Source organism: Muntiacus reevesi, chromosome 7 (genome assembly GCF_963930625.1).
Source record: "Muntiacus reevesi chromosome 7, mMunRee1.1, whole genome shotgun sequence".
In the NCBI taxonomy this organism is placed as follows: Eukaryota; Metazoa; Chordata; class Mammalia; order Artiodactyla; family Cervidae; genus Muntiacus; species Muntiacus reevesi.
In genome coordinates this window covers 43,302,797-43,326,491 of record NC_089255.1, presented here as the reverse complement: position 1 = coordinate 43,326,491, position 23,695 = coordinate 43,302,797, and the positions used below count along the sequence as shown (strand labels likewise).

The 23,695-nt window shown below is 43.4% G+C and overlaps 1 protein-coding gene and 1 non-coding gene across 2 annotated transcripts in view; one reads left to right on the top strand and one right to left on the bottom strand.

Moving 5' to 3' along the window:
- The first annotated feature begins 327 nt into the window (after positions 1-327).
- The window catches only part of NID2 (nidogen 2), an 82,140-nt gene continuing 58,772 nt past the window's right edge, over positions 328-23,695 (top strand). The window contains exons 1-4 of the mRNA XM_065940026.1: positions 328-634; positions 1,273-1,581; positions 10,262-10,494; positions 17,783-18,468. Of these exons, the coding sequence (XP_065796098.1) occupies positions 425-634; positions 1,273-1,581; positions 10,262-10,494; positions 17,783-18,468 (1,438 nt within the window). The 5' untranslated portion in view covers positions 328-424. The remainder of the gene's footprint in view (positions 635-1,272; positions 1,582-10,261; positions 10,495-17,782; positions 18,469-23,695) is intronic.
- LOC136172777 (small Cajal body-specific RNA 18) lies at positions 13,330-13,412 on the bottom strand. Its single transcript, XR_010664115.1, has one exon. It is a non-coding gene; the product is annotated as a small Cajal body-specific RNA 18 (non-coding RNA).

Sequence of the window (23,695 nt, the reverse complement as noted above, 5' to 3'; positions counted from 1 at the left end):
CTTCGAACTGTGCGGGCCATTTGGTCCACCCGGCGGAACTCGCCAGGATCTCCGGGTAGCCCCGTTAGGAGGCTGGAGATGAACTCCCCGCCCCGCGAGCTCTCGGGGAGCGGAGGCGGAGGAGAAGTAATTCCGATCACCCCTGGCGGGGGCTTTCACCTCTCCAGCCCCCGCCGCTCCGGTGACCGCTGCCTTGGAGAACTTAACGAGAACCAGATGTGGTGGCCGCTGTCGAACTTTCTCAGAGCAGGCGATTGGGTCCGGGCCCAAGGCCACGGCCAATCAGCGCTTTGGGAGGGCCCAGAGTCCCGCCCCGCCCGGGCACCCGCGGGGATCCAGGTCTGAGGCCCGCTCGGCGCCGCTAGTGGGCTGGCTGGCCGGGCGGGACGAGGTCTGTCGCGGGGCAGCCCAGGGCCGAGCAAGCATGAGGGGGGACCCGGCGGCCGGGCGGCCGCCGCTGTTGCTGCTGCTGCTGCTGCTGTCGCGGGCCGCGGCTCTGCACCCAAGCGAGCTCTTCCGCTATGGGCAGTCGCGAGGGGACCAGCTCCTGCAGGAAGGCGACGACGAAAGCTCAGCCGCAGTGAAGCTGACGCTTTCCTTGCGCTTCTACGATGCTCAATTCAGCGACCTCTACGTAAGTTTAGCTTCTTCCTGGTGCGGGACTCGGCAGATTTCTAGCAGCTTCTGAACAGGGGTCATTGGTAGTGTGAATCTAACCGGACCCCTGCCTTCCGAGGGGAGGAAATAGTCCGCGTGGTCGGCTGTCCCCGAGCACCCTTGGGGTAGGACCTGGCTTTTTGCCTTTGCCAAGCGCACTGCATTCCCCTGCTACAAGGGGACAGTAAGAATTGTTCGCAGCTGCATAAGCGTCCCAGGCAGAAAAGAAGGTGGGATTCCTAAGGCGGCCAGTGGGGTCTAAAGTTAAGTTCAGCGAGGGGGCTGTGCAAGTTTGCAGAACTGGGTGTTCCTTCCTCAAACCCAGAGCTTTTCCCCCAGGGTTGTGCGGGAAGTGAAAAGATACGTGAAGGAGTTTAGGGCTCCTGGACCTATTGCACTGCACGTGTGGGATAGGGTGGCGGGGTGGAGTCGGGGCGGGGAGCGACGCCGGCTGAAGTTGCACTGGTCGCTATGAACCAGGAGTCAGGCTTCCAGGATGGGGAAGTGGGGAGCTTCATGTCCCGAGGGCTCCCTTCCCTTCTTGCGGTGCCACAGGGTAGGCTCGCGCGTCCTTGGGCTTCCTACAGTCATCTTTTTGTCTCCCTCATTCCCCAGGTGGGCACCAACGGCATCATCTCCACCCAGGACTTCCCCAGGGAGACCCAGTATGTGGACGACGATTTCCCCACAGACTTCCCGGCCATCGCCCCCTTCCTGGCCGACATCGACACCAGTGGCGGCAGGGGCCGGGTCCTGTACCGCCAGGATACCTCTCCGGCGGTGCTGGGCCTGGCCGCCAGCTACGTGCGCGCAGGCTTCCCGCTCTCCGGCGCGCACTTCACTCCCACCCACGCCTTTCTGGCCACCTGGGAGCAGGTGGGCGCCTACGAAGAAGCCAAGCGTGGGGCCCCGCCTTCGGGAGAGGTAAGCGACCAGGGATGCTTGGCCTCCGTGCTTACTGAAAGATGGGCTTGAATTCTGGGCTGGAACCCAGGCTTGAAGTTTCTCCTGAGTCTGCTCTCCCGGTGAACCTGATGTACGGTTTGGTGGCACCGGGGCTGAAGTGGCTTGGTTTTCTCCAGGCTTTCTCTGAGGGTCTGAGAGGTGGTCACTCTTGTAAGGAGAACTGCTTAGGAGATGTGAGCGCCCCAGTGCAGATGCAGGAGGGAGTTTATGGTTTGATTGTTTATTTTTAGAATCACCTCATATATAAAAGAATTATTTCTAATTATATGTTCATTCAAGGAAAAATATCAGAAGATGGCAGGCAGTTTTGAAAAGAACAACCACTCATTTTCCTGCCACTTAAGATAACCTCTATTAAACGGTTTTGTGTGTACCTGCCAGAGCTTTTTCCTATCCATGTCTGTATGTGCCTCTGTCCATTAAGGATGGATTCACACTCCACATACTGTTTTGTAACTTTTTTTAGTAAGTTGTGAATATATTTCACTGTCAATAAATATATTTCTACAACAGCATCGTTAATGTTTGTATATTCCATCCAGTGGGTTTCTCACTGTGCGCAGTGGTCAGCAATGTTATTTCCAATTTTTAATCATTATAAATTTGTGAAGCACTTTTTCTTTTTTAGGCTAAATCTTTACGCCATGTCACCACTTGACTTTCCAGGAAGTGGAATTGGTGGGCCAGAGTGATGCATTTTTTTTTTCTCCAGAGTGATGCATTTTATATGAAGTTTTTGGTAATTTTTGCCAAACTGTCACTCAGGTACCAGTTCACATGCTCCCTACTTTACAGGAGACTGCCCGTGGTCCGTTGTATAGTCTCTGCCTGAGATATTGAGCACCTTCTTTGTGCAGGGTATTGGGCTAGGTGGGGGGCTGGAGAAAGATAAATAAGGTAAGTATGTTGCATGCATTCATTCATTGAAGTACTCCAAATGGATTATCAGATGGGTCAGAGTGGTTTGGCAAAGGGCAGTTGCCTCATTCCTGGGGTAGGTAAGGGCTTCCTCCATGAAATTCAACATGAATTTAAAATGTCATACTCCAAGGGCTGAAACTCTTTCACCTTATTTCTATTTTAACTCATCAATGTGATTTTTAGCTATATAGAGGCAGTACATATCCTCCTTCAGGTTCAGGAGGTTAAGTAGCTTGCACACCCTCCCTGCATGATTCAAGATGGTGGCCATCCTTATTCTGTGTTCCCTGAGTGAGAGGAGTATCTTCTAAAGACTCTAGAAAGCAAAGAGGATCTAGAGATTTAAAAAATCATTTGAATTGATTTTTGCCAATTTTTTGGAAACATCTAGTTTAGTTTATTGAATAAGTTTTTAATGCATAGATTTGACATTTCAGTTATTCAATTCAACAGAGTATATTTAATTCAAACACATATATCGAGCACGTTCTTTGTGCAGGGCATTGGGCTAGGTGGAGGGTTGGATAAAGATAAATAAGGTAAGTATGTTGATTCATTCATTTATTTTTGTCCATAAGTTTAAAAAACATATGTAAAGTTTAACATACCTATAATACAAAGTTTAGAAAATAAACACTGCTTATAATTATACTAATCAGAGGTCACCACTGCTATTTTGTTTTCTTCCAATCTTCTTTTCTAAACATATATATGTGATATATTAATATATGTATGTATAAGTACTTTATATTTAAACATAGTTGAGATTTATTTATCCAATAAACTTTTTTGCACACTTACTGTATGTCAGGGTGTGTAGACACTGTGAAAGGACATATTCTTTACTTTCCAGGATCTCAGAGTTTCATAGGACATTGATTATGATTCAATATAAGTGAAGTGACATCTTAAGGAGACTAACTCCACCCCTCACTGGTTAGGGAATCTAATCTGGGAAAGTTGCAGTGAGCAATTGTCTTTGAATCTGAGTTGGGCAGAGTTTAACATTCCTTATAGAAGGGGTAGCATATGACGTATCACCTACATACTATATTGTTAATGTGTTTTGGGGCATTACACGTGGTATCCTATTACTGAACAGGAAGGATGGTGGGGATGAGCCTGGAAAGGTCATGGGTTAGGGGCAGATCATGCTCTGCTAAGACTTTGGACTTGGTTCTTTAGCACTGGGCAGCTCTTGAAGGATTTTAAATAGAAGTTTTTGTTTTTCAAAGAGTACTCTTTTTGACTATGGAGAAGGTAAGGGTTCAAAGGAAAGACTGACTACTTAGACAATGATTATATGTGTTGTTTATTCAGGATATCTTGTTAATTCTTATAACAACACTTTATCATGCTGTCTTCTCACTGCTGCAAGACAAGTACAGCACGACTACTGTTTGCCATTACCTAGTAAGTTAAGGTAAGTGTGCAGAATTCTGTACATAGTAAGGCAAAGGCAGGTTTAGAATACAGACTTTTTTTTTTTTTTTGTGGTGTGTGGGATCCTCTGTTGTGGCATGTGAACTCTCAATTTCAGTATGTGGGATCTAGTTCCCTGACCAGAATTGAACCCAGGTTCCCTGCTTTGGGAACATAAAGTTCCAGTCCCTAGACCACCAGGGAAGTCCCTATAATATAGACTTCTTGGTTCTTAGATTTTTGTTGTTGTTGCTTCTACCCAGAGTTTTCGTGCAGGACCCATTCTGTTGGCACAAGTGATGTAGGTAGACACAACAATAGTTATGCCTTCTCCAAAGACTTCCAGTTAATGAGCCTTGTTTTATTGTTTTGATGTGATCTTAGTGCCAGAAGAGTCCTTGGACTCATATCTCATTCAAAGGAAGACTGAACTCAGAATGAAATTTGCCAAGGATACTATTGATTCCTTATTACTTCCAAATTAGTATTCCAGTGGTCTGAAGTTAATTCAGCTGCATCTGTCTTACTTTTTCAACAGAGGAAAAAAGGTAATCTTGAGCTGAGTGAGATGAATTGGAGACATGAGCAGTTGCACAGAACCTGTGGGGTGATGAAGTCACTCTTAGAGCTTTAGGATTCCAATTTTATTAGAACTTATTTGAAACTGAAAATTGTAATGCAGACAAATATTTTTCAGTTTCATCTGTAGCATGGAAATAATGCTTCTGATGTGAAGATAATGACAAAAAATCTTTTGAAAGAAGTAGTTTATGAAAGATTTCCCAGTGACTTTGGAAGCAATGATCCAGCCTCAGTCTTAGTTTATTAACCTGTAAAATGAGGTAGCAATCCCTACCTTACAGGACTGTTGTGAAAATTCACTAAGGGGACATTTTAAAGTATCCATCATAGTCCCTTAGACTTAGGAGGTGCATTTGCTCAGCAGATCTGTGTTTCCCTACATGGAGTTGATGTAGGACCAGATTCTGGTTTTTTGATTTCTCTATCTTGAAGGGATACTGTGATGTGAGTCTTTTACTAAAGGACTCTTTAAATACAAGGTTTTCTGCATTGCAACTTCTGTCTGGGCCTCTTTATGGTGGGGGCGGAGCGTGGGAAGATTTGTAGAATCCATCTCTTACTTTTCTAATTAAAATTAATCTTCAGAAATGTTGCCAAATGCTGAGCTGGCTTCAGAATGTTTCATTTAGAAAAGAGATAAAGATTCTGTTTGGAGAGAGGATGTTTCTTTAATTACCCACATTGAAGGTTCCTTCTGAATACTTTAAAGAGCCCTGTGACATTAGTTTTTGTTTTAATAGCTCTTTGGAAATACATTTTGGCAAACAGTAATCTACTTTGCTTGAAAGACTGTGTGAGTTCTACATGGCCTTCTTAAACCTTGGCGTATAACGTGTTGCAGAGTTACCAGAAACTTGAAGATGTCAGAGGAAAGGCATTTTTACCTTTTAAAACTGTTTCAGATGTTGTCCTTTCTCACCATGGACATTTGTGATGGATGTGAAAGGATGTGGTACCTGATACTGTAGGAATGTCAAGGTGTTACTGTATCTAAAAAGCTTTGACCAAATAGTGTTTGTCAACACAGTCTGAGACTCCTTGAATTGTCATAAGTACATCACAGATCAAAGTCCCAGTTTAGTTCAGTTGCTCAGTAGTCCGACTCTGTGACCCCATGGACTGCAGCACGCTAGGCTACGCTATCCATCACCAACTCCTGGAACTTGCTCAAACTCCTGTCTATCGAGTTGGTGATGCCATCCAACCATCTCATCCTCTGTCATCCCCTTCTCCTTCTGCCTTCAGTCTTCCCCAGCATCAGGGTCTTTTCCAATGAGTCAGTTTGACCTTCAAATAACTTACTGACGGGAGACATAAAGAGGACTAATGTTTACTTTAACTGTGTCTTTTTCTCGAGGATGTTGTTGTTTGAGGGATGGAGGGGCATAGAAAACTGGGCTTCATAGATCTGTGTGGTACAGGGAATGTTTTGTTGACTTTTATTTAAGTTGGACTAAAATAATGGATATTGAGAATGGGGCAGCAGGACAGATTGTGCTGGCCGAAGATGTGTCCTGGAAGAAGGCCAAGAGAGCTAAGGCTGAAGATGTGGATGAAGGCAGGTATGGGCAGTAAAATAAGATGAGCAGAAGGCTTCCCAGTGGAGGCCTCACCTTGGGAGTGAGATATGCCGATGTGTTTCAAAGAATGATGGTCACTGATGGAGGGGGTTGGATCCAGTGAGAAAATGAGAAGTAAAAGCAGGACATGGTTGTAGCTTTTTTGAATTTTGAAGCTGAGGTCCCAAAAAAGGGAGGCCTACGGTCTGTCTGAGAGAGTTTAGCTTGAGTCTGAGATCTAGCTATGCAGACATAGAGCAGAGAGACATATATGGAAATTGGTTAAAGAAATGCTGAAGTTTTGCTAAAGACCAAGTGTGGGGAAGGTTATAATATTAGGGATGTGATACTGGGCATTTATTTTGGTATTTTTGGCAGGATCTGTAGGATTAAGGGCAGAAAAAATGAATTAAGGAAAATCATGCAAGTGACAGTGATGTATAGGTAATGGTAGATAGAGAAATATACTAAGGAATGGAGATTAGCATTCACACCAAACAATGGAGATGAGAAGCTAATAATGCACGGAGTGTAGAGAGCATGAGAACCTAAAGAAGATAAGAAGGGGAACTTTGTGATCCTACTTCTTAATTTTCATTATGATTTTTGTAAGCCACTTTAGGCAAACCCTTTGGGACATGGATGGTATTGTCGTGATATTTGGCCAGATGGCTGAAATTAATTAAGTAAATTGCATAAACTAGGAACTTATTGAGGAGCATGCTTTGTATCCATCAGCCTGGCTTTGCCAAGCAACAAGTCATTGATTGGTGATGCCCTGCACCTGGAGGAAAGAGCCTGAAGCTGTCTGATTTCTGCTGAGGGCTCTGGCTTTTCTCTTTCTGATAGCAGGAAGGTGGATCCTGAAGCTCCACAGCACGGGTCCTGCTCCTCTCCTCCCTGGGATCCTGAGGAAGTTGGAAACGGGTGACCCTTTTGTGAGGTTTGGCAGCCCATCTGAGGCTTTCCCTTCAAGGACAGAGCATGTGGGGTTCTTGCGAAGTCTTTTCTCCAGGAATGTGTAGACCTTTCCGGTTAGGAAGCCAGTCAAGGAGTGTTCTAGGAGGAGGAGCCCTGCAGGACATCTTGAAGTGGGCTCTTTAGCGATTAGGTGTAGAATGTTGTGGAACTGAGAGAGAACTTTAAACGTGATCATTTGGTGTGCGGGTGGTTTTTAAACAGCCAGATTTTTATGGCTGGTACTCTGGGATCCTAAATTCTATTTAAAATTCTTCTATTTGCCTATTTCAGTGAAGGCAAGTAGATTAAATAAATGCTTGCCACCTGTAATAAGTGCTTGTCTCAAGGATGGCATATAAAGACATTGAATAACTTTTCATTGAAATAAATTTGCTCACTGGCTGAAAGAATGAATAAAATTTGTTGACTAGCTAAATACCCAGACCCCACAGTAAAAAGCCAGACTCTCCCCTTCCCAGCTCTGTTTACTTTTCCCTTCCCTTTCCCATCCCCTTCAATTCCTTCACAATCTATAGGACCTCCTTATCTCGCAGAGTTTCTCTAGATGTAGAACCAGGATTCCTCCTATCTGACATTTATTGTTGGCAATCAATGCCAGAAGCTTTGAAAGCTTTGCTTCTTAAAACAGAGTCTCTTTCCTTGAGTACCTTTCTTTCTCTAGCTGAACTCTATTTATTCTGAGTAAAGTAAAACTCTGAAGTTACTGAATTGCCATTAATCGATAATGTATACATTCTGTATGGACATGATACAGAATGGCCTTTGTTTACATTTGGCAGAAGTTATGGCTTCCGAGCTTTGAGAAATTCTAGAAAACATCCCTTGCCTTTTGTTTTTGGAAAAGTCAAGCTTTCCGGCTGAAACAATCAACAACGACAACAATAACAAATATATGAGGCTCCCCTCCTTGTCTTTAAGTTTCTGAACTTAAAGGAAAGCAAAAAGCCAAGCCAAGCAAGGTGACCTTTTCTATGTTGGAGATCTAAAAGTAAAGTTGGATAATATTTTGGTTTTTTTCTGGAAAAACATTTTAACACCTAAACTTTATCTTGTAAGCAAACCATCCAAACTATACTTTGAAATTAAACATCAAAAAAGAATAATTAACATTAGAAAAGAGCTTGGCCACCATTTGGGGAAGGACCCAGGACAGGCCCATACCTATGGTCTGCTGTTTTATTTAGTAAAATGTGATATGTTTCTCTCTGCCTAACTTTGTGTGTCTAGCAAAATGGAGAGACAGTGCTCCTTACCAGTAAATAATGTTTCTAGGAGTCACATTATTTAGGAAGTAGTGGTATTTATAAATACCTCTCCTGCTCCCTGCTAAGTTGTAAAAAGAATGGGATTTAGTGAGAGGGGTGTCCTCAGAGGCCTTCATATGACATTTTTTAAAAGGTACTCAAGCACCATTAACTGATCATTTGTGTGTTGTGACGGAAATAGCTGGATTTAGGTAAAGGAAAAAAAAAAAAAAAAAGTGTCCTGTTGAAAATACTAGAGTAAGTTGAACTTTAAGGAGTGATTCCATAAGGACCTGGCTGTTGCGTTTTGTGGCTAGTTCAGGCTCCTGGCCTGTCCTTCTGGTCTGCTTTGGCTCCTGCGGTGTTTATTACCATTTACAGTCAGCCTCTGCGACACCTGCCTATTCCAGCCCTGAGGTCTGGGGCCCACGCCTTCCTCTCTGGCCCCTACTACCTACTCCAGCAACTTTCCTGGAATCCCAGCCATGGCTGCTCCCTGTCCTAAACTCTGAGACTGTCCTGGGTGGAGGCTGCCATCCTTTGCCCCTTTGCTTCTTCCCACCAAGCATACTGTCCAGTGCTTAGCTGGCACCTGGCTCTCTGAATTAATGTACAAATGAATTAATGAATCAAGTTTACAAACGTAACAGCTAACCGGGCTAAACAAGGAACTAGAAACACTCACTAAGATGTTGTGGAGGGTCAGAGAACAGCAATAAATGTACAGGGGATCTCAAAAACCTCTCAGAGGGGAGTATTAGAAGGTCAGGAGTGTTTCTAGGCACAGGAAAATGTGAGTAAATAAATGTTCAGAAGCATCAAAGTACATGGGTCAGATGGGCAATATTAAATAATCTGGTGAAGATACAGCAGATGTGAGCCTCGAAAGAGAGTTTGCAGCTTATAAATCACCTGGCGTGGCAGGCCAAGGAGTGGTTGGGACGGCCTGGTGATGCAGGGCAGGGACCCTGGAGCTGGCCGTCCTGCCACTGCATACCAACAGCCTAACCCTAGGCAGATCTCTTAGCCCTTGTCTTGGTTTCCTCATCTGAGAAATGAGGATAGGATGACTCTGGTGCTGGTGTCAGAAGGTAGATGGAAGAGAATAGAGAGTGAGGCTATGAGAACAGTAATGAGGCCTTTTGATCAGCCAGTGCCTTACACCACCCCTGCCCATAAAGGCTATTCAATAAATAAGTGAATGAGTGAATGAATGAATGAATGAATGATGCCATTAAGTGCCCAGAGCAGTAAACTAGTGCAGTGACTCCGGGAATGTACACATTAATTTTGCTCTTTACTCTCAGCTCTGAAAGAAGTTTGGATGATAGAAGTTTGAAACCTTAAAAAAGTTTTATTTTTTTAACCTGTGTTTTAAAAAAAATTCTTTATTTTTGGTTGCGCCGGGTCTTTGTTGATTTGCACAGGCTTTCTCTAGTTGCATTGAGTGGGGGCTTCTCATGGCTGTGGCTTTTTTTGCTTCAGAGCACAGGCTTTAGGTGCACGGGCTTCAGTAGCTGTGGCACGTGGGCTCTAGAGCACAGGCTCAGTAGTTGTGTTGCCCAGGCTTAGTTGCTCCACAGCATGTGGGATCTTCCTGGACCAGGGATCAAACCTGTGCCTCCTGCATTGGCAGGCAGATTCTTATACACTGTGCCACCAAGGAAGTCCTAACCTGTGTTTTTTTTTTTTTCACCTATGCATATTTCAACTATTAATCTAAATTGATAAAAGGTGATTATAATAATACAGCTTATGTAATTATGCTTATAACTTGGAGAGGAAATTTAAAAGAATATTATGTTAAAACAGTTTAGAGAAATCCTGAGAAGGGGGACAACCCTTTGCATTTCATAATGCTTTGATTGCAGTTTTGTTGTTGTTGTTGTCTGTTTGTTTTATTAAGAATATTTTCTATTTTTTTCACAGCTGAATACTTTCCAGGCAGTGTTGGCATCTGATGAATCTGACACCTACGCCCTCTTTCTTTATCCTGCCAATGGCCTTCAGTTCTTTGGAACACGCCCCAAAGAATCTTACAATGTCCAGCTCCAGCTTCCAGCCCGAGTGGGCTTCTGCCGAGGAGAGGTTGATGACCTGAATAGACAGGGACCATATTTCAGCTTGACTAGCACTGAACAGTCTGTGAAAAATCTCTACCAGTAAGTAGCATAGGGCTTAAGCCCTTTCCTGTGGGAATGTTAGGACCCTTAGGAGTTACCCAAACTTCAGTGGCTCTAAGACCATTAAATAATATCTTGGTGGTTTCTAACTAAACAAGGCATCAGTGTCAAAACCAGGAACTAGACTAAACCCTGGAAGGAGCAAGTTGACCAAAATATAAAAGGTTCGTTATTTTTCCTGCCATATTGGCTAGAGATACCAGAAACCACACTATGTGTGTGAGTGTGTGTGTGTGTGTGTGTGTGTGTGTGTGTTAGCACAGCCACTGACGCTTGCTGTGGAAAACATTGCTCTTGGAACCACATAAAAATATTCAGTAATATAACTGTCCAGGTTGAGGTTTTTCCAGGTTAATCGTTTCACAGCTGGAAATGTTGTGGGTTAGTCTTTTAAACAGATAGGTGTTAAAAGTTAAATTAAGGGTTGTGTAATTTGGAAAAAAAAAAAAAAGAGAAAAACCAACAAACAGATTGCTAGGGTTTTGGAAGTCTTGGGATTTCTCAATGGCTTCATTATCTGAAATCGTCCTGATGGATTTTTCATGAAATGCCTGGAACTGGGCACATTCCTTAGTCCCATCACGTGAGCCCACTCTGCTTGTCCACATCATGCCAAGTATCTGGGTTGGCATCAGTTGATATTTACTCATTTCTTGGCTTTAAAAAAATATCCCTGCTTTTACGCTTCCCTGAATACTGGCCTACAAGCTGGACAGAATGAGATTACTGGGTACTGGAATACCTTACACTTTTGCATGCCATCCGCTCTACTCAGAGACCAGAGAGCAGGCCCTACAACCAAATAGGGTTACTCAGAGCTGACATTTATTGAGAGCTTACTGTTTGCCAACATTATGCTAAACACTTTCCAGAAGTTCTCTTAATTAAAACTCAACAAGAGTCTCAGGGGATAAGTTCTGTTCTTTTGTCAATGTGACAAATGAGCTTAGGAAAGTTAAATTGCCTATAACCTCAAAGTTATGAAGGGGCAAAGCCAAAACTCAAAGCACGAGTCTGGAGCTCTGAACTGCTTTTTTTATCCTGAGTCCTGGCTTGCATTCCCATTCTCAGGACTCACACTGGGCACCTTCTGGGCACCACTGAGGCTGCCTTTTATTTATTTATTAAAAAAAAATTTTTTTCCATTTATCTTAATTAGTTGGAGGCCAATTACTTTACAATATTGTAGTGGTTTTTGCCATACATTGACATGAATCAGCCATGGATTTACATGTGTTCCCCATCCCGATCCCCCCTCCTGCCTCCCTCTCCATCCCACCCCTCTGGGTCTTCCCAGTGCACCAGCGCTGAGCACCCGTCTCATGCATCCAACGTGGGCTGGTGATCTGTTTCACCCTTGATAGTATACTTGTTTCAATGCTGTTCTCTCTGAACATCTCACCCTCACCATCTCCCACAGAGTCTAAAAGTCTGTTCTGTACATCTGTGTCTCTTTTTCTGTTTTGCATATAGGGTTATTGTTACCATCTTTCTAAATTACTTATATATGTGTTAGTATACTGTATTGGTCTTTATCTTTCTGGTTTACTTCACTCTATATAATGGGCTCCAGTTTCATCCATCTCATTAGAACTGATTCAAATGAATTCTTTCTAATGGCTGAGTAATATTCCATGGTGTATATGTACCACAGCTTCCTTATCCATTCGTCTGCTGATGGGCATCTAGGTTGCTTCCATGTCCTGGCTATTATAAACAGTGCTGTGATGAACATTGGGGTGCACATGTCTCTTTCAGATCTGGTTTCCTTGGTGTGTATGCCCAGGAGTGGGATTGCTGGGTCATATGGCAGTTCCATATCCAGTTCTTTAAGGAATTTCCACACTGTTCTCCATAGTGGCTGTACTAGTTTGCATTCCCACCAACAGTGTAAGAGGCTTCCCTTTTCTCCACACCCTCTCCAGCATTTATTGCTTGTAGATTTTGGATAGCAGCCTTTCTGACTGGCGTGTAATGGAACCTCACTGAGGTTTTGATTTGCATTTCTCTGTTCATGAGTGATGTTGAGCATCTTTTCATGTGTTTGTTAGTGAGGCTGCCTTTTAGTCATGACTCTGGAGAAAACTTAGCCCCTTGCTTTTTCTGCCCTGGCTCCACCACCCTCTTCTCTTGGAGCCCATGGATTCTCTGCTTTTCAGACATCATTCAAGCGCTGGAAAGACAAAGATGTCTAAGGCCTAGGCCCCGTATACTAGCAGCCTGCACTCTCCTAGGCTAGATGGAGGAGCGGTTAGACAGTTGCAGAGCATGGGGCTACCTCCTCAGGGTACGGGAGGCAGTGGAGGCCAAAGAGCCTGTGGGAAAAAGCAGTTACGCTTCCCCACCACCGCCGTAAAGGCCCCAAGAACTCACATAGACACACACGGACACGCAGACATGTACACATATACACTGCTTCCATTTGCCTTCCTCCATGTGGCTCGGTGGTAAAGAATCCCCCTGCCAATGCAGGAGATGGGGGTTCGATCTGTGGGTTGAGAAGGTCACCTGAGGAGGGCAGGGCAACCCACCCCAGTGCTCTTGCCTGGAAATCCCATGGACAGAGGAGCCTGGCGGGCTGCAGTCCATGAAGTCACAAAAATCAGACATGACTTAGAGACCAAGCAATAGCAACAATGCCTACCTCATCTCTGTCTTTCATGCTTCCTAGAAACCTCCGAGTTGCTTGATTGAAAGTAGAAGATAGGGGGCCAAAATGACTGATGGAAGAAGTTTTCTTTAGTAGAATCTGTTTATTTATTTATTTTTTTTTAAATTTTATTTATTTATTATTTATTTATTTATTTATTTTTTCGGTCTCAGTCCGTTCTCAGAACACGCTCCATCACCTAGTTCCCAGAACTCAAATTGCGCAGTGGTCATGTCATCATCAACCAGGGCTCGCAGAGCGGCAGGGGCCACCCTAACCACACCCAAACCTTAGCCTAACTGCCCCCCCTAACCTCCCAGCCCCCAGGTCCCTGGCCCCATTTCGCCTGACACGTTTTCATAATCCTCTCAGTAGAATCTGTTTAGTATAAAAGCTGAAATAAGGTGCAAGTAATGCTGATAATTGTGAAATAAAAGTAAAAATCACCCATTATCACTGCTTCAAAGTGATAACCATTATTAATAGTCATTTCAGAAGTTTAGGGGTATGCAAAACCTTTTTAAAACCAAAATGTTTCTTTTGTTATACATATGGAATCTTCCCATTTACCACTGTCTTATGGACATCTTTCAGTAAGATATCTTTATATTATTATTTGAAGGCTATAAAACATGGCATCATATATGGCCTGTATTATTAAAACAATAAACTGATTGATGAACATATAAACTATTCCTGGTTTTTCCTTTTATAATTATTGTTGCAGTAAACAAAATAATATACATTGTTTGGATGCTCATTTGTCTTAAAGATAAATTCTTAGAAGTAGAATTGCTGAGAAAAGTTGTATGCAGTTTAACATTTTAGTGCACATTAACCAATCACCCTTCAGAAACCCTGCACCAGCTTACAATCCCACCAATAATGGAGAGCTGTGATTGACAATGTTCATTTCCTACAGGCTTCTAATCTTTTTAATATTTGTGAATCTGATAGGTATAAATGTTCTATTTTCACTCTAATTTTTATGATTACTGGTAAAACTGAGCACCTTTTCAATGGTTAATAGCCATTTCTTTGCTATTTTCTACTGAGGTATTTACAGGGATCTTTTACAAATAAGAAAAATCTAGTAAAAATATTTTCTCTTAAATGCCATCAATATTTTTATCCAGTTGTTCATCTTTAAAGGTAGTTACGATCTAAATGGTATAACTTTAGGTTTGCCAAAGTTATTGGTCTTTTCCTTTATGATTTCAGGTCTTGGTGTTATTTTTAGGAAGGCCTTTTCTACCTCCAAATGATAGAAAGGTTCCCCAACTTAATCTTCTGGTTTTTTTTTTTCTTTCCTTCCCTTCTTCCTTCCTTCCTTTTCTTTCTTTCCTCCCTCCCTCTCTCTTTCTTTCCTTCACATTATTACAAGATATCGAATATAGTTCCCTGTGCTATCCAATAGATTCTTATTGGTTATCTATTTTATGTATAGTAGTGTGTACGTGTTAACCCCAAACACCTTATTTATCCCTGTCCCACTTTCTCTTTGATAGCTGTAAGCTTGTGTTCTGTGTCTGTGTCTTTCTGTTTTGGAAGTAAGTTCATTTGTGTCTTTCTCTTCTTTTAGATTTCACATATCAGTAATATCATATGATATTTGTCTTTGGCTTACTGCATTTGGTGTGATAATCTCTAGGTCCATCCATGTTGCTGCAAATGGTATTACTTCATTCTTTTTTATGGCTGAGCAATATTCCGTTGTTATCCACATCTTTATCCATTCATCTGTTGATAGATATTTAGGTTGCTTCCATGTTTTGGTTATTGTAAATAGTGCTGTTATGAACATTGGAGTGCATGTATCTTTTCAAAGTATGGTTTTCTCTGCATATACGCCCAGAAGTGGGATTTCTGGGTCATGTGACAGTTGTATGTTTAGTGTTTTAAGGAACCTCCATACAGTTCTCCATAGTGACTGTACTGATTTACGTTCCCACCAACAGTGTAGGAGGGTTTCTTTTTTCCCACACCCTTTCCAGCATTCATTATTTAAACTTTCAAAAATATGCAAAAAAGTGGAGGTAATCTAGATTTACAAGCTGTTGACATTTTGCTATCTTAAAAACTTTTTTCTTTTTTATGTAACTAAAGTAGGTGACACACATCATGCCACTCACCCCTCAGTGCTTCAGTATGCATTTTTAAAAAATAAAATTATTCTCCTAGTCAATAGAATTGTTTTCTTTCTCAAACTTGTCTTATAAGTTTAGAGGTCATAAATTATATAATTCATAGTGTGTTTGTAATAATTCTCCTTCTGCACATTTAAATATGAATGCACACATTTGCATTTTTTGAGATTATTCTTTTCTGTCTCCTAGAAAACAGTAGTTACTAAGCACTTATTATATGCAGGGCCCCATGCTGAACATTTTATGTGATTTTCTAGCTTAATCCTCCTAATACCCCAGGGAGGAAAGCACTGTCCATCTCATTTTGTAGCCTTGTTTTCTTTCTAGGAAGTAAATTAAGTTCTTTCTATCGCTAAGCTTTCCAAATGACCTTGGATTTTAGGATAAACTCAAACTGGCTACTTTCCTATCATGCACAATGACAAAAGCCAGGATAGTAATTCATATTTAATGAGAAGACTATTTTATTTAGCTTTTATCTGCCATAATTTGTACTTTCCTACTCTTTGAAGCTTTTATAGTTTTCTGTTTCTAACTTCAAGAAGAAATTTCACAGCTGCAACACCTCCGATGTGATAATAAACTCAACATCCTCAGATCTTCTGAATCCTCTCTTATCTTCTTTAGCATTCCTTGCTTGCTTGCCAGAAAGCACCAGCATTTAATTCTTAGAACTTACTAAGTTTACATAGCATATTGCACAAAGGATCAAGTTTTTCTTTCTACACTCGTTTCTCTAAACTAATTACAACTGCAGTGGGGGTAACAACGTGCAAGGAGGTGGGGACTGATTGATTGATTCTCAGAATTGTGTTAATAAATATTATTGCTGTAGAAATCCACGTGAAGGTGAGGAATCCCAGCCCAAATGAGCAAAATTCTCTTGTCCTCATATGAGTCAATGAATTTCCTGTTATATTATTAGTCATTAACTGACTTCTCATGGACTGACTGCGGAGAAAATCCCACAACATGAGAGACGGAGAGCCTGGTGTTTGGTCCACATGCCGGAGAGTATAGAAATGGGTGTATTCAAGCCAGCCAGACCCTTTCTTTCTCTGAGCTTTTCCTTTTTTAAAAAAAAATTATTTGTGGGGTTATTCTCTTTAGAATGTATCATTGACTAAAATAATGGATCGCTGGGATATTTGGAAGACTGAATGGAGCCTGTGTTCTTTTCTAGTGGAGGTGTACAAGTGAGCTCCCTGGCTCCAAATGTTTCTGGACATCTCTCACCTGTGACCTATGGCAGTTAATTAACCTACTTTCTTATCTGCCTCTTAACCTTTGTTCTACATTTCCTCAACATTTTTGATACTTAGGTATTTCTATTTCTTTGAATTTTTTGACATTGATTTACCAGGGTTTGTGAATTAATTGAATAATCCATGTGACTAAACAGTGAAATGTTTCTCACATTCTGTCGTGTAAGATAATTAGGATGTGGACTGACTATAGTGTACTGATTTTCTGACATGACGTGGATGTTCAGAGCATGGGCTTTGGTGTTATTGCTGAATTCAAGTCCAAACTCTGCCAATTATTATTGTGCAACCTTAAGAAGATTAGTTAACCTCTCTAAACCTGTTTTCTCCTCTGAAAAATCAGGCATATCACTGCCCCTGCCTTGCAAGTTGTGTTGAAGAATGTTAAGCACTTGGCATGTAATTAACTCTCAAATAAAAAGGACTCATTATTATTTAGGTGTTTGGCAGAAATGGCTAAGCATGTTTTCTTGAGTTTGTTAAAAGTGTGTGTGTATGCGTGTGTGTGTTCAGTAGGTAAGTCATGTCCAACTCTGTGTCCCTCTGGACTGTAGCCCACCAGACTCCTCTCGCCATGGAATTCTCCAGACAAGAATACTGGATTGGGTTGCCATTTCCTTCTCCAGGGGATCTTCTCAACCTAGGGATTGAACCCGTGTCTTCTGCACTGGCAGGAGGCTGCTTTACCACTGAGTCACCAGGGAGTGTTAGTTGCTCAATTGTGTCCAACTCTGCCACCCCATGGATGGTAGCCTGCCAAGCTCCTCTGTCCACGGAATTCTCCAAGCAAGAATACTGGAGTGGGTAGCCATTCCCTTCTCCAGGGGATCTTCTCAACCCAGGAATTGAACCCGGGTCGCCCATGTTGTGGGCAGATCCTTTACCATCTGAGCTACCAGGGAAGCCCTTGTTCCCTAGATGTTTTCAAATAGCCATTTAGATAAAACATGTAGTACAGAATTCTGATTTGAGTGTCTGGTAGTAGGCATATGGCCTTTGAAACCCACTGTTTAATAAGAGATCATTTGCATAAAAATTCCAATATAATGCTTTTCAGTTATCATGTAAGTCTGGTTTTGTTTGGTTCGCTGCCAGTGAAAACCTGATCTGAATAGTCTTTCAGTTTTCAAATAAATTGCTCACCTTTGTAGGAAGGTGGTGGGTGGACACATATGCTACATTATCTTTTTTTCCTTTTTATTTAGACACAGCAACCTGGGCATTCCTGGAGTGTGGGCTTTTCACATAGGCAGCACTTCCCCGCTGGACAACGTCAGACCAGCGACCGTTGGAGGAGACCTCTCCAAAGCCCGTCCTTCGGCTCCTCTGGGACAGTCCTTCAGCCATGCCGTGGCCCTGGAGGGTGACTACACTCAGGACCCTTTGGATGATTATGATGAGATTGAGGAGGAAATCGAATACCCACCTAGTGAGCCGGCGGAGGCATCAAATGGCCACAGCTCAGTCGATGTTTCTTTAAGAGATAGGATCTCTGCCCCAGATTCTGACCTGGCCTCCCCTGTGCCACCTTCAGCATCTCGGGGTGGGCCTGAAACAGAATCTTCCCGCTTGGACCCTCACACCAAAGAGAGGAGACCTCAGGGGGAGACCGATGCCTCGGATTTAAAAGGGCGAGTTGAGTCTTCTGAACAGCCAGGGACCAGAGTCCCTACTCCTCCAGAGACGGAAGGAGATTTACCTGCTCCTCCCGGGGAAGCCCTGCCACCCTCCCCAGAGGGCGGAGCCGGGCCAGCGGACCAGGATGCTCTTCCAGCCCATCCGGGAGGAGAGGCGGCTCTTCCCAACTACCCTGGGCCTGACCACGCCCCGCACCTGGGTCACCGGAGGCAAGTGGTCGGAGTGGAGGACGACATCAGCTCCAACACTGAGGGTAAGTGGATTTGAACCCTGGGTGCTGAGAATTCACTGAAAAAAAAAAAATGCTGATCTTGCAGAGACTCATGAATTTTCTTTCAAGTAAGTAGATGAAGAGTTTAGCAAAACGAAGCTGGGGACTTATTTTTAAAACCCGAGTATCTTTCCTTTGCCAAAGAAATCTTGGCAGGCAAATTCTGTTTGGAATCTGTTGACCATTAATAATATTTTTTTAAAAAAGGGGGGCTTCTTGAAGCACGTGGGGAAGAACTGGGGGTTGCTCGTGCCAGCTACGCTCTCAAGTGGAATGAAGTATTTTAGTTTGAAAGTTCAACAAAGGTAAAGCGTTTTGAGGCCTCACACACATTATGGTGATGGAGGGCTTCGGGCTTTAGTTTCAAGTGGTGAGTTGTGCTGGCTGGGATGAACATTCCAGATTCTTCCTCCATAATGGGATGACCTCAGTGCTCCCCTCAGTTAGGGACTTGGTGGTGGAGTGTGTGGGAGAGGGGACCCCTGGGGAGAAAACTGCGAACCACCTGTGTCTTGTCATTTCTGGTTCATGGCTGTGCAGCTGTGCTATTCAGCTCCCCGGAGCCTTGTCCTCATTTCATGACTCACTGGCCAGAGCGAGGGGCCAGCAGAGAAATGCCCAGGGGAGGCCTCGGTTAATTAATACAGACACGGAGCCCATGTCGCCTTCTCTTGAAGGCGAGACTTGTCAGGTCAACTCTTTCTTCCCAGTCAGAGATGTGAACACCTGAATGGGAAACTGGCCACAGATTTATCCCATTTGTTCCAGGGACTGCTCATCTGACCTCTGACAGGAGGAAGGAGGTCAGAGGTGAAAGCATTCTTTAGAACCTTTGTATTTTTTCTTCACCTTTCCTGTTTCTCATACTTTTTTTTAGAGTAAAACAGGTTGACCTAGCATAAGGTCTTTCAGGTGGTTCTGCGGTGGCCCCTGACCTGCAAGAATTTGCTTGAAGAAGCGCTTCTTTTGGGAGGTGGAGGGATGAAACTATTTTGTGACTGAGGTGACGCTGGGTAATGATGACAAGGAGAACGTTGGTGTCAGACTGAGGGTCGAATCTTGGCTGTCATGCTGGCTTCATGTAACCCCCAAACCTCTAGTTTCTCCTAAATTTGTTGAGAGGATTGAAAGAGATAATGAAGTTCTTAGCTTAGTGTCTATACTAGTTAGGTCTTAATAAGTGGTGGCTGCTTTTACTAATTATAGAGGATTTAAAGCAGCGGGAATGGGGGTGGGGTGGTAGAGAATGAAGAGTGGGTTTGTTAAGTACTTGTGCCTTAATTTGTGCCTAAGGACTGCATTTCTCTCAAGTCATGTGAATTTTATGGGGAGGCTTCAGAACCTTCACACTTTTCTAGTCTAGTCTCCTGAATTTTCAGCATAAGTGTCATATATCTAAAGAAAATATAAAGCCAAGTATCAAAGACTTGTTACTTGTTTCTTTCTTTTAAAAAATATTTATTTTTAATTGGAGGATAATTGCTTACAATATCGTGTTGGTTTCTGTTGACCAAAGAGATTTTGAGGTAAAGATAAGCTCCAAAGTCGTCTTTTCATTTGTGGGTTGTGACTTCCTGCCCTGAGAAGAGCTTGGAGTATTAGAAAGCAGATCCCTGGAGTGATTTGTTAAAGGGTTAAGAAGAACAGGCTGCACGCCCTGTTTTGAGCTGTGAGGGGCTGAGAAAAGCTGGCGTAACTGTAAGAGGCCAAGGGAACTGGCCATAGAGAACAGAAACAGCAGCCATAACTCTCGTGGGGCATGAACTATGATATTTACCAGCTGCTGATAACGCCTACCCCTGACATCTCGGAAATGGCAACATGCGTTTGAAACATCTGGGCAATACAATGAGACATTTAGGGGAAAGAAAATCTAACTATAAGTTTTTGAACCTTGAAGAAAGAAAAATCAGCCACCATATTAGCAGAGAGGGAAAGCTTTAAAACTTGAAAGCAGAAATGAAAAATAGTTGAACCTCTGATCTCATCTCGAACTTTAGGAAGACTCAGTATCCTCAGGGAATTTGTTCCAGGACCCCCTCTCCCAGTACAGATACCAAAATCTGTGTATGCTCAAGGCCTTCAGTCAGCCCTTCAGATCCCTGATTCTGCAACCTCAGCTCCCTCAACTGTGGGTTCCCCTAACCGTGGACCTTAAATACAGGACAGGACCCACAGCTCCTTGAATATGCAGGTGCAGAACTTGTGGATAACAGAGGGTTGACTGTATAGAATCGTGCAGTTATTAATTACTTGGTTTTTTTTGGCAGCGAAATTTGTTTTTTCATACAAAACATTAGCATCCCACAGGTCTATCAGGCAAAAGTGGACTCCCTCTGGGAAACTTAGTGGGTGGGGTGGCTCAGACTCACATTGAACACTGCCTGCTAAAATGCCAGCCTTGAGCCATGTTGCCAACTTTTTCTAATGATGGAGTGAAGGAGTGTGGATTTTGGTTTTCAATGGACTTGAGTTTGATTTCCAGCTCCGTTATGTGGTTTGGGATAAGACATTTGCTCTGAGTCTCATTTTCTTCAGCTATGCAGCAGAGATATGTGTGTGTGCTGTGTGTACTATGTTGCTTCAGTTGTGTCTAACTCTTTGCGACCCTGTGGACTGTAGCCCGCTTCTGTCCATAGGATTCTCCAGGCAGGAATACTGGAGTGGGTTGCTGTGTCCTTCTCCAGGGGATCTTTCCAATTCAGGGATCGAACCTACGTCTCTTATATCTCCTGCATTGGCAGGCAGGTTCTTTACCACTAGTGCCACCTGGGACCTCATTGAAGAGTTGCAAGAATTAAAATTGGGCACGGAAGCACCAGGCCCAGTAGATTTTACTTTTGCCTTTAAGTTTCATAGTAGTTAACTTGCTAAACCAAGAAATTAAATAGATTTCCTCTCTCTTAAAAAAATTTTTTTTCCCTTAGGGACTATTTTTTATAGACTTTTTGTTGAGAAATCTAGATTCTTTTTAGATCCTGTCCACACCAGGCAAGAATGTCCCAATTTCATCTAGCCTCAAGCTTTTTGCTTTCTTTGTTATCTTTCTGTAGACCAGAAAACCAGCAGTAAATTGGCTGCACAAACTTTCTCTGTTTCAGGGGTATTGTTTCTCCAAGCAACTCTGGAAACTTGTTGTCAAACCAAAAATTATCAGAGCAGTGCCCTCCTCTGATCAGGGCACTAGTGGAAGTCTTCACTGATATTTATCGGGTGTCCACTTGGACTCTGAGTGGGAACTTTGCTTGGATGGCACTAGCACAGTTAATCCTCAGAATTGCCCTGTGGAGTAGATCCTTCCCACAGTGCAGAGAAGGAGACGGAAGCCTGAAGTAGAGAGAGATATGCAGGGGGTAGGTGTAAGAGGCAGCTGCCAGCAAGGCTCTCGCTGCCTGGAGTCAGCCAGTGTTGTGGGCAGCAGGGACGAACTTGATTCACAGGGGCCATAGAGATTCTTAAGATTCTTAAACCTACCTGCCCAGGTTGTGCAGTGAGGAGCTTAATTTGACCTCAGTCTGCATGATGAATTGGAAAGGACTTTCAGCACCCTCAGGCAGTCTCACTCTGTCCTGCGATCCTGTTGATTGTACTTAGACGGCAGTCATGCAGGGAAGGCCCAGGATGTTAATAGGATTCCCCTGTGGCTTCTGGCCTTGGGAAAGGCCTTAGGGATGTGTCTCAAGTAGCTTCTACCCTGGGATGAGCTGCCCAACCCAGCCTTCCAGACACAAAAGCCCTTCTCCAGGGGTAGGGGGCACCCCCAAGTTGCTGAGGGAATGTGAACAAGAGGGTCACCTATACCGCTGAAGACACCTTAAGGGAGAGGCTTCTAGGGTCGATGTAACCCTCCCCCCAACAAAAAACAGGGTCCTAATACCTGTTTGCCTAGCCAGCTTCACTATGTACCACACATATACACCAAGAACAAATGAACACTGGAGGGAAAAGCCTACCACTGTTTTTCATTATAAAGCTGGACGTGGTTTTTCTTAATTCGTCTGTCATGCTGTGAGGTGGGAAACTTAGAAAAAATCTGTCCTGCAGTGAAAAATGTAGGTTCTTTATCTGAGGTAGCAGGAAGAGCTGTTAAAGTAAAGGTCAGCCCAGTTTCCAGACGCAGGGCCAGCTCAGGAAAGCCCTTGGTCCCCGTTTGCACGGTGAATCTGGTCTGCACCCTGGAGCCTGCCAGTCTTCCACGTGGCTGGGCCAGGGCTGAAGACGAGTGCTTAAGGGTTTTTGGAGAAATGAAGACTGAAGGATGGATTAGAATAAGTGCAGAGGAGGAGTTTTCCATTTGTGTGAAAATCTCCCAGTTAGGGCAAGTCTCAAGTGCCCTGGCAGCGCCTCTCCTTCTTTTTCCTGATATAGCCCCGTGACTCCACCCCCATTTTTTCTTTCCGTTAAGGATAGGAAAAGAGTGAAAAAGCATTCAATGCAAAAAAAGAAACGACGTTTTTTAAATCCTCATAGGGAGATTCCTTTAGCAACTGTCTAACCTCAGTTAACAAAACCGCTGCAAACTGAGCCTGAAAATTCACACCTGGCTGCCCTCCACCCTCCTGTGAGGTCCAAATTGCCAGCAGACTTGTCCCTCCCCTGTGACAGGAGCCACCAGGCAGAATGTGGGTCCCCAGAGGGTCTGGAGTGGAGCCTGCCCAGAGGGTCTGGAGTGGGTAAAATTTGGGAGAGAGGAATCTGTGGGATAAAAACTAAATTTCTTGAAGTGTGGCTCTAGTCCACTTGTGGCTCTTTCTCTCATGGCCCTGGTTTATAATGCTGATTCCACACCCATCCTCCACCTTCTGACCCAGAATCTGCCTGTTTAAGCCAGGTCCCCTAGTGATTCTGAAGCCCACTTCAATTGAGTATTGCTGATATGAGGGAAGGAGTGTGAGGTTTAGAGCCAGATCATATAATCTTTGTGAAACAGAAAGAACTGTGTGAAAACACATTTACAACTGTGAGACAAAGAGGCATAGAAATGACCACTGAGAAAGAAAAGGTACTCACTGCACATCTCATCCAGCTGGGATTCAGACACTGATTCCCCACCTCCATGGGGTTCAGCATCCTTGAATCTACCTGCAGTTCCCATAGAAGTTTGAGAAGTCACATTGGCCAGAAGTCTGGCTTTTCTTGCCCGGATAAAGACCTGGGTCCTAGGCGCCTGGTTTCCTCCATTAAAGATCTTCACGTGCCACGCTTGGGG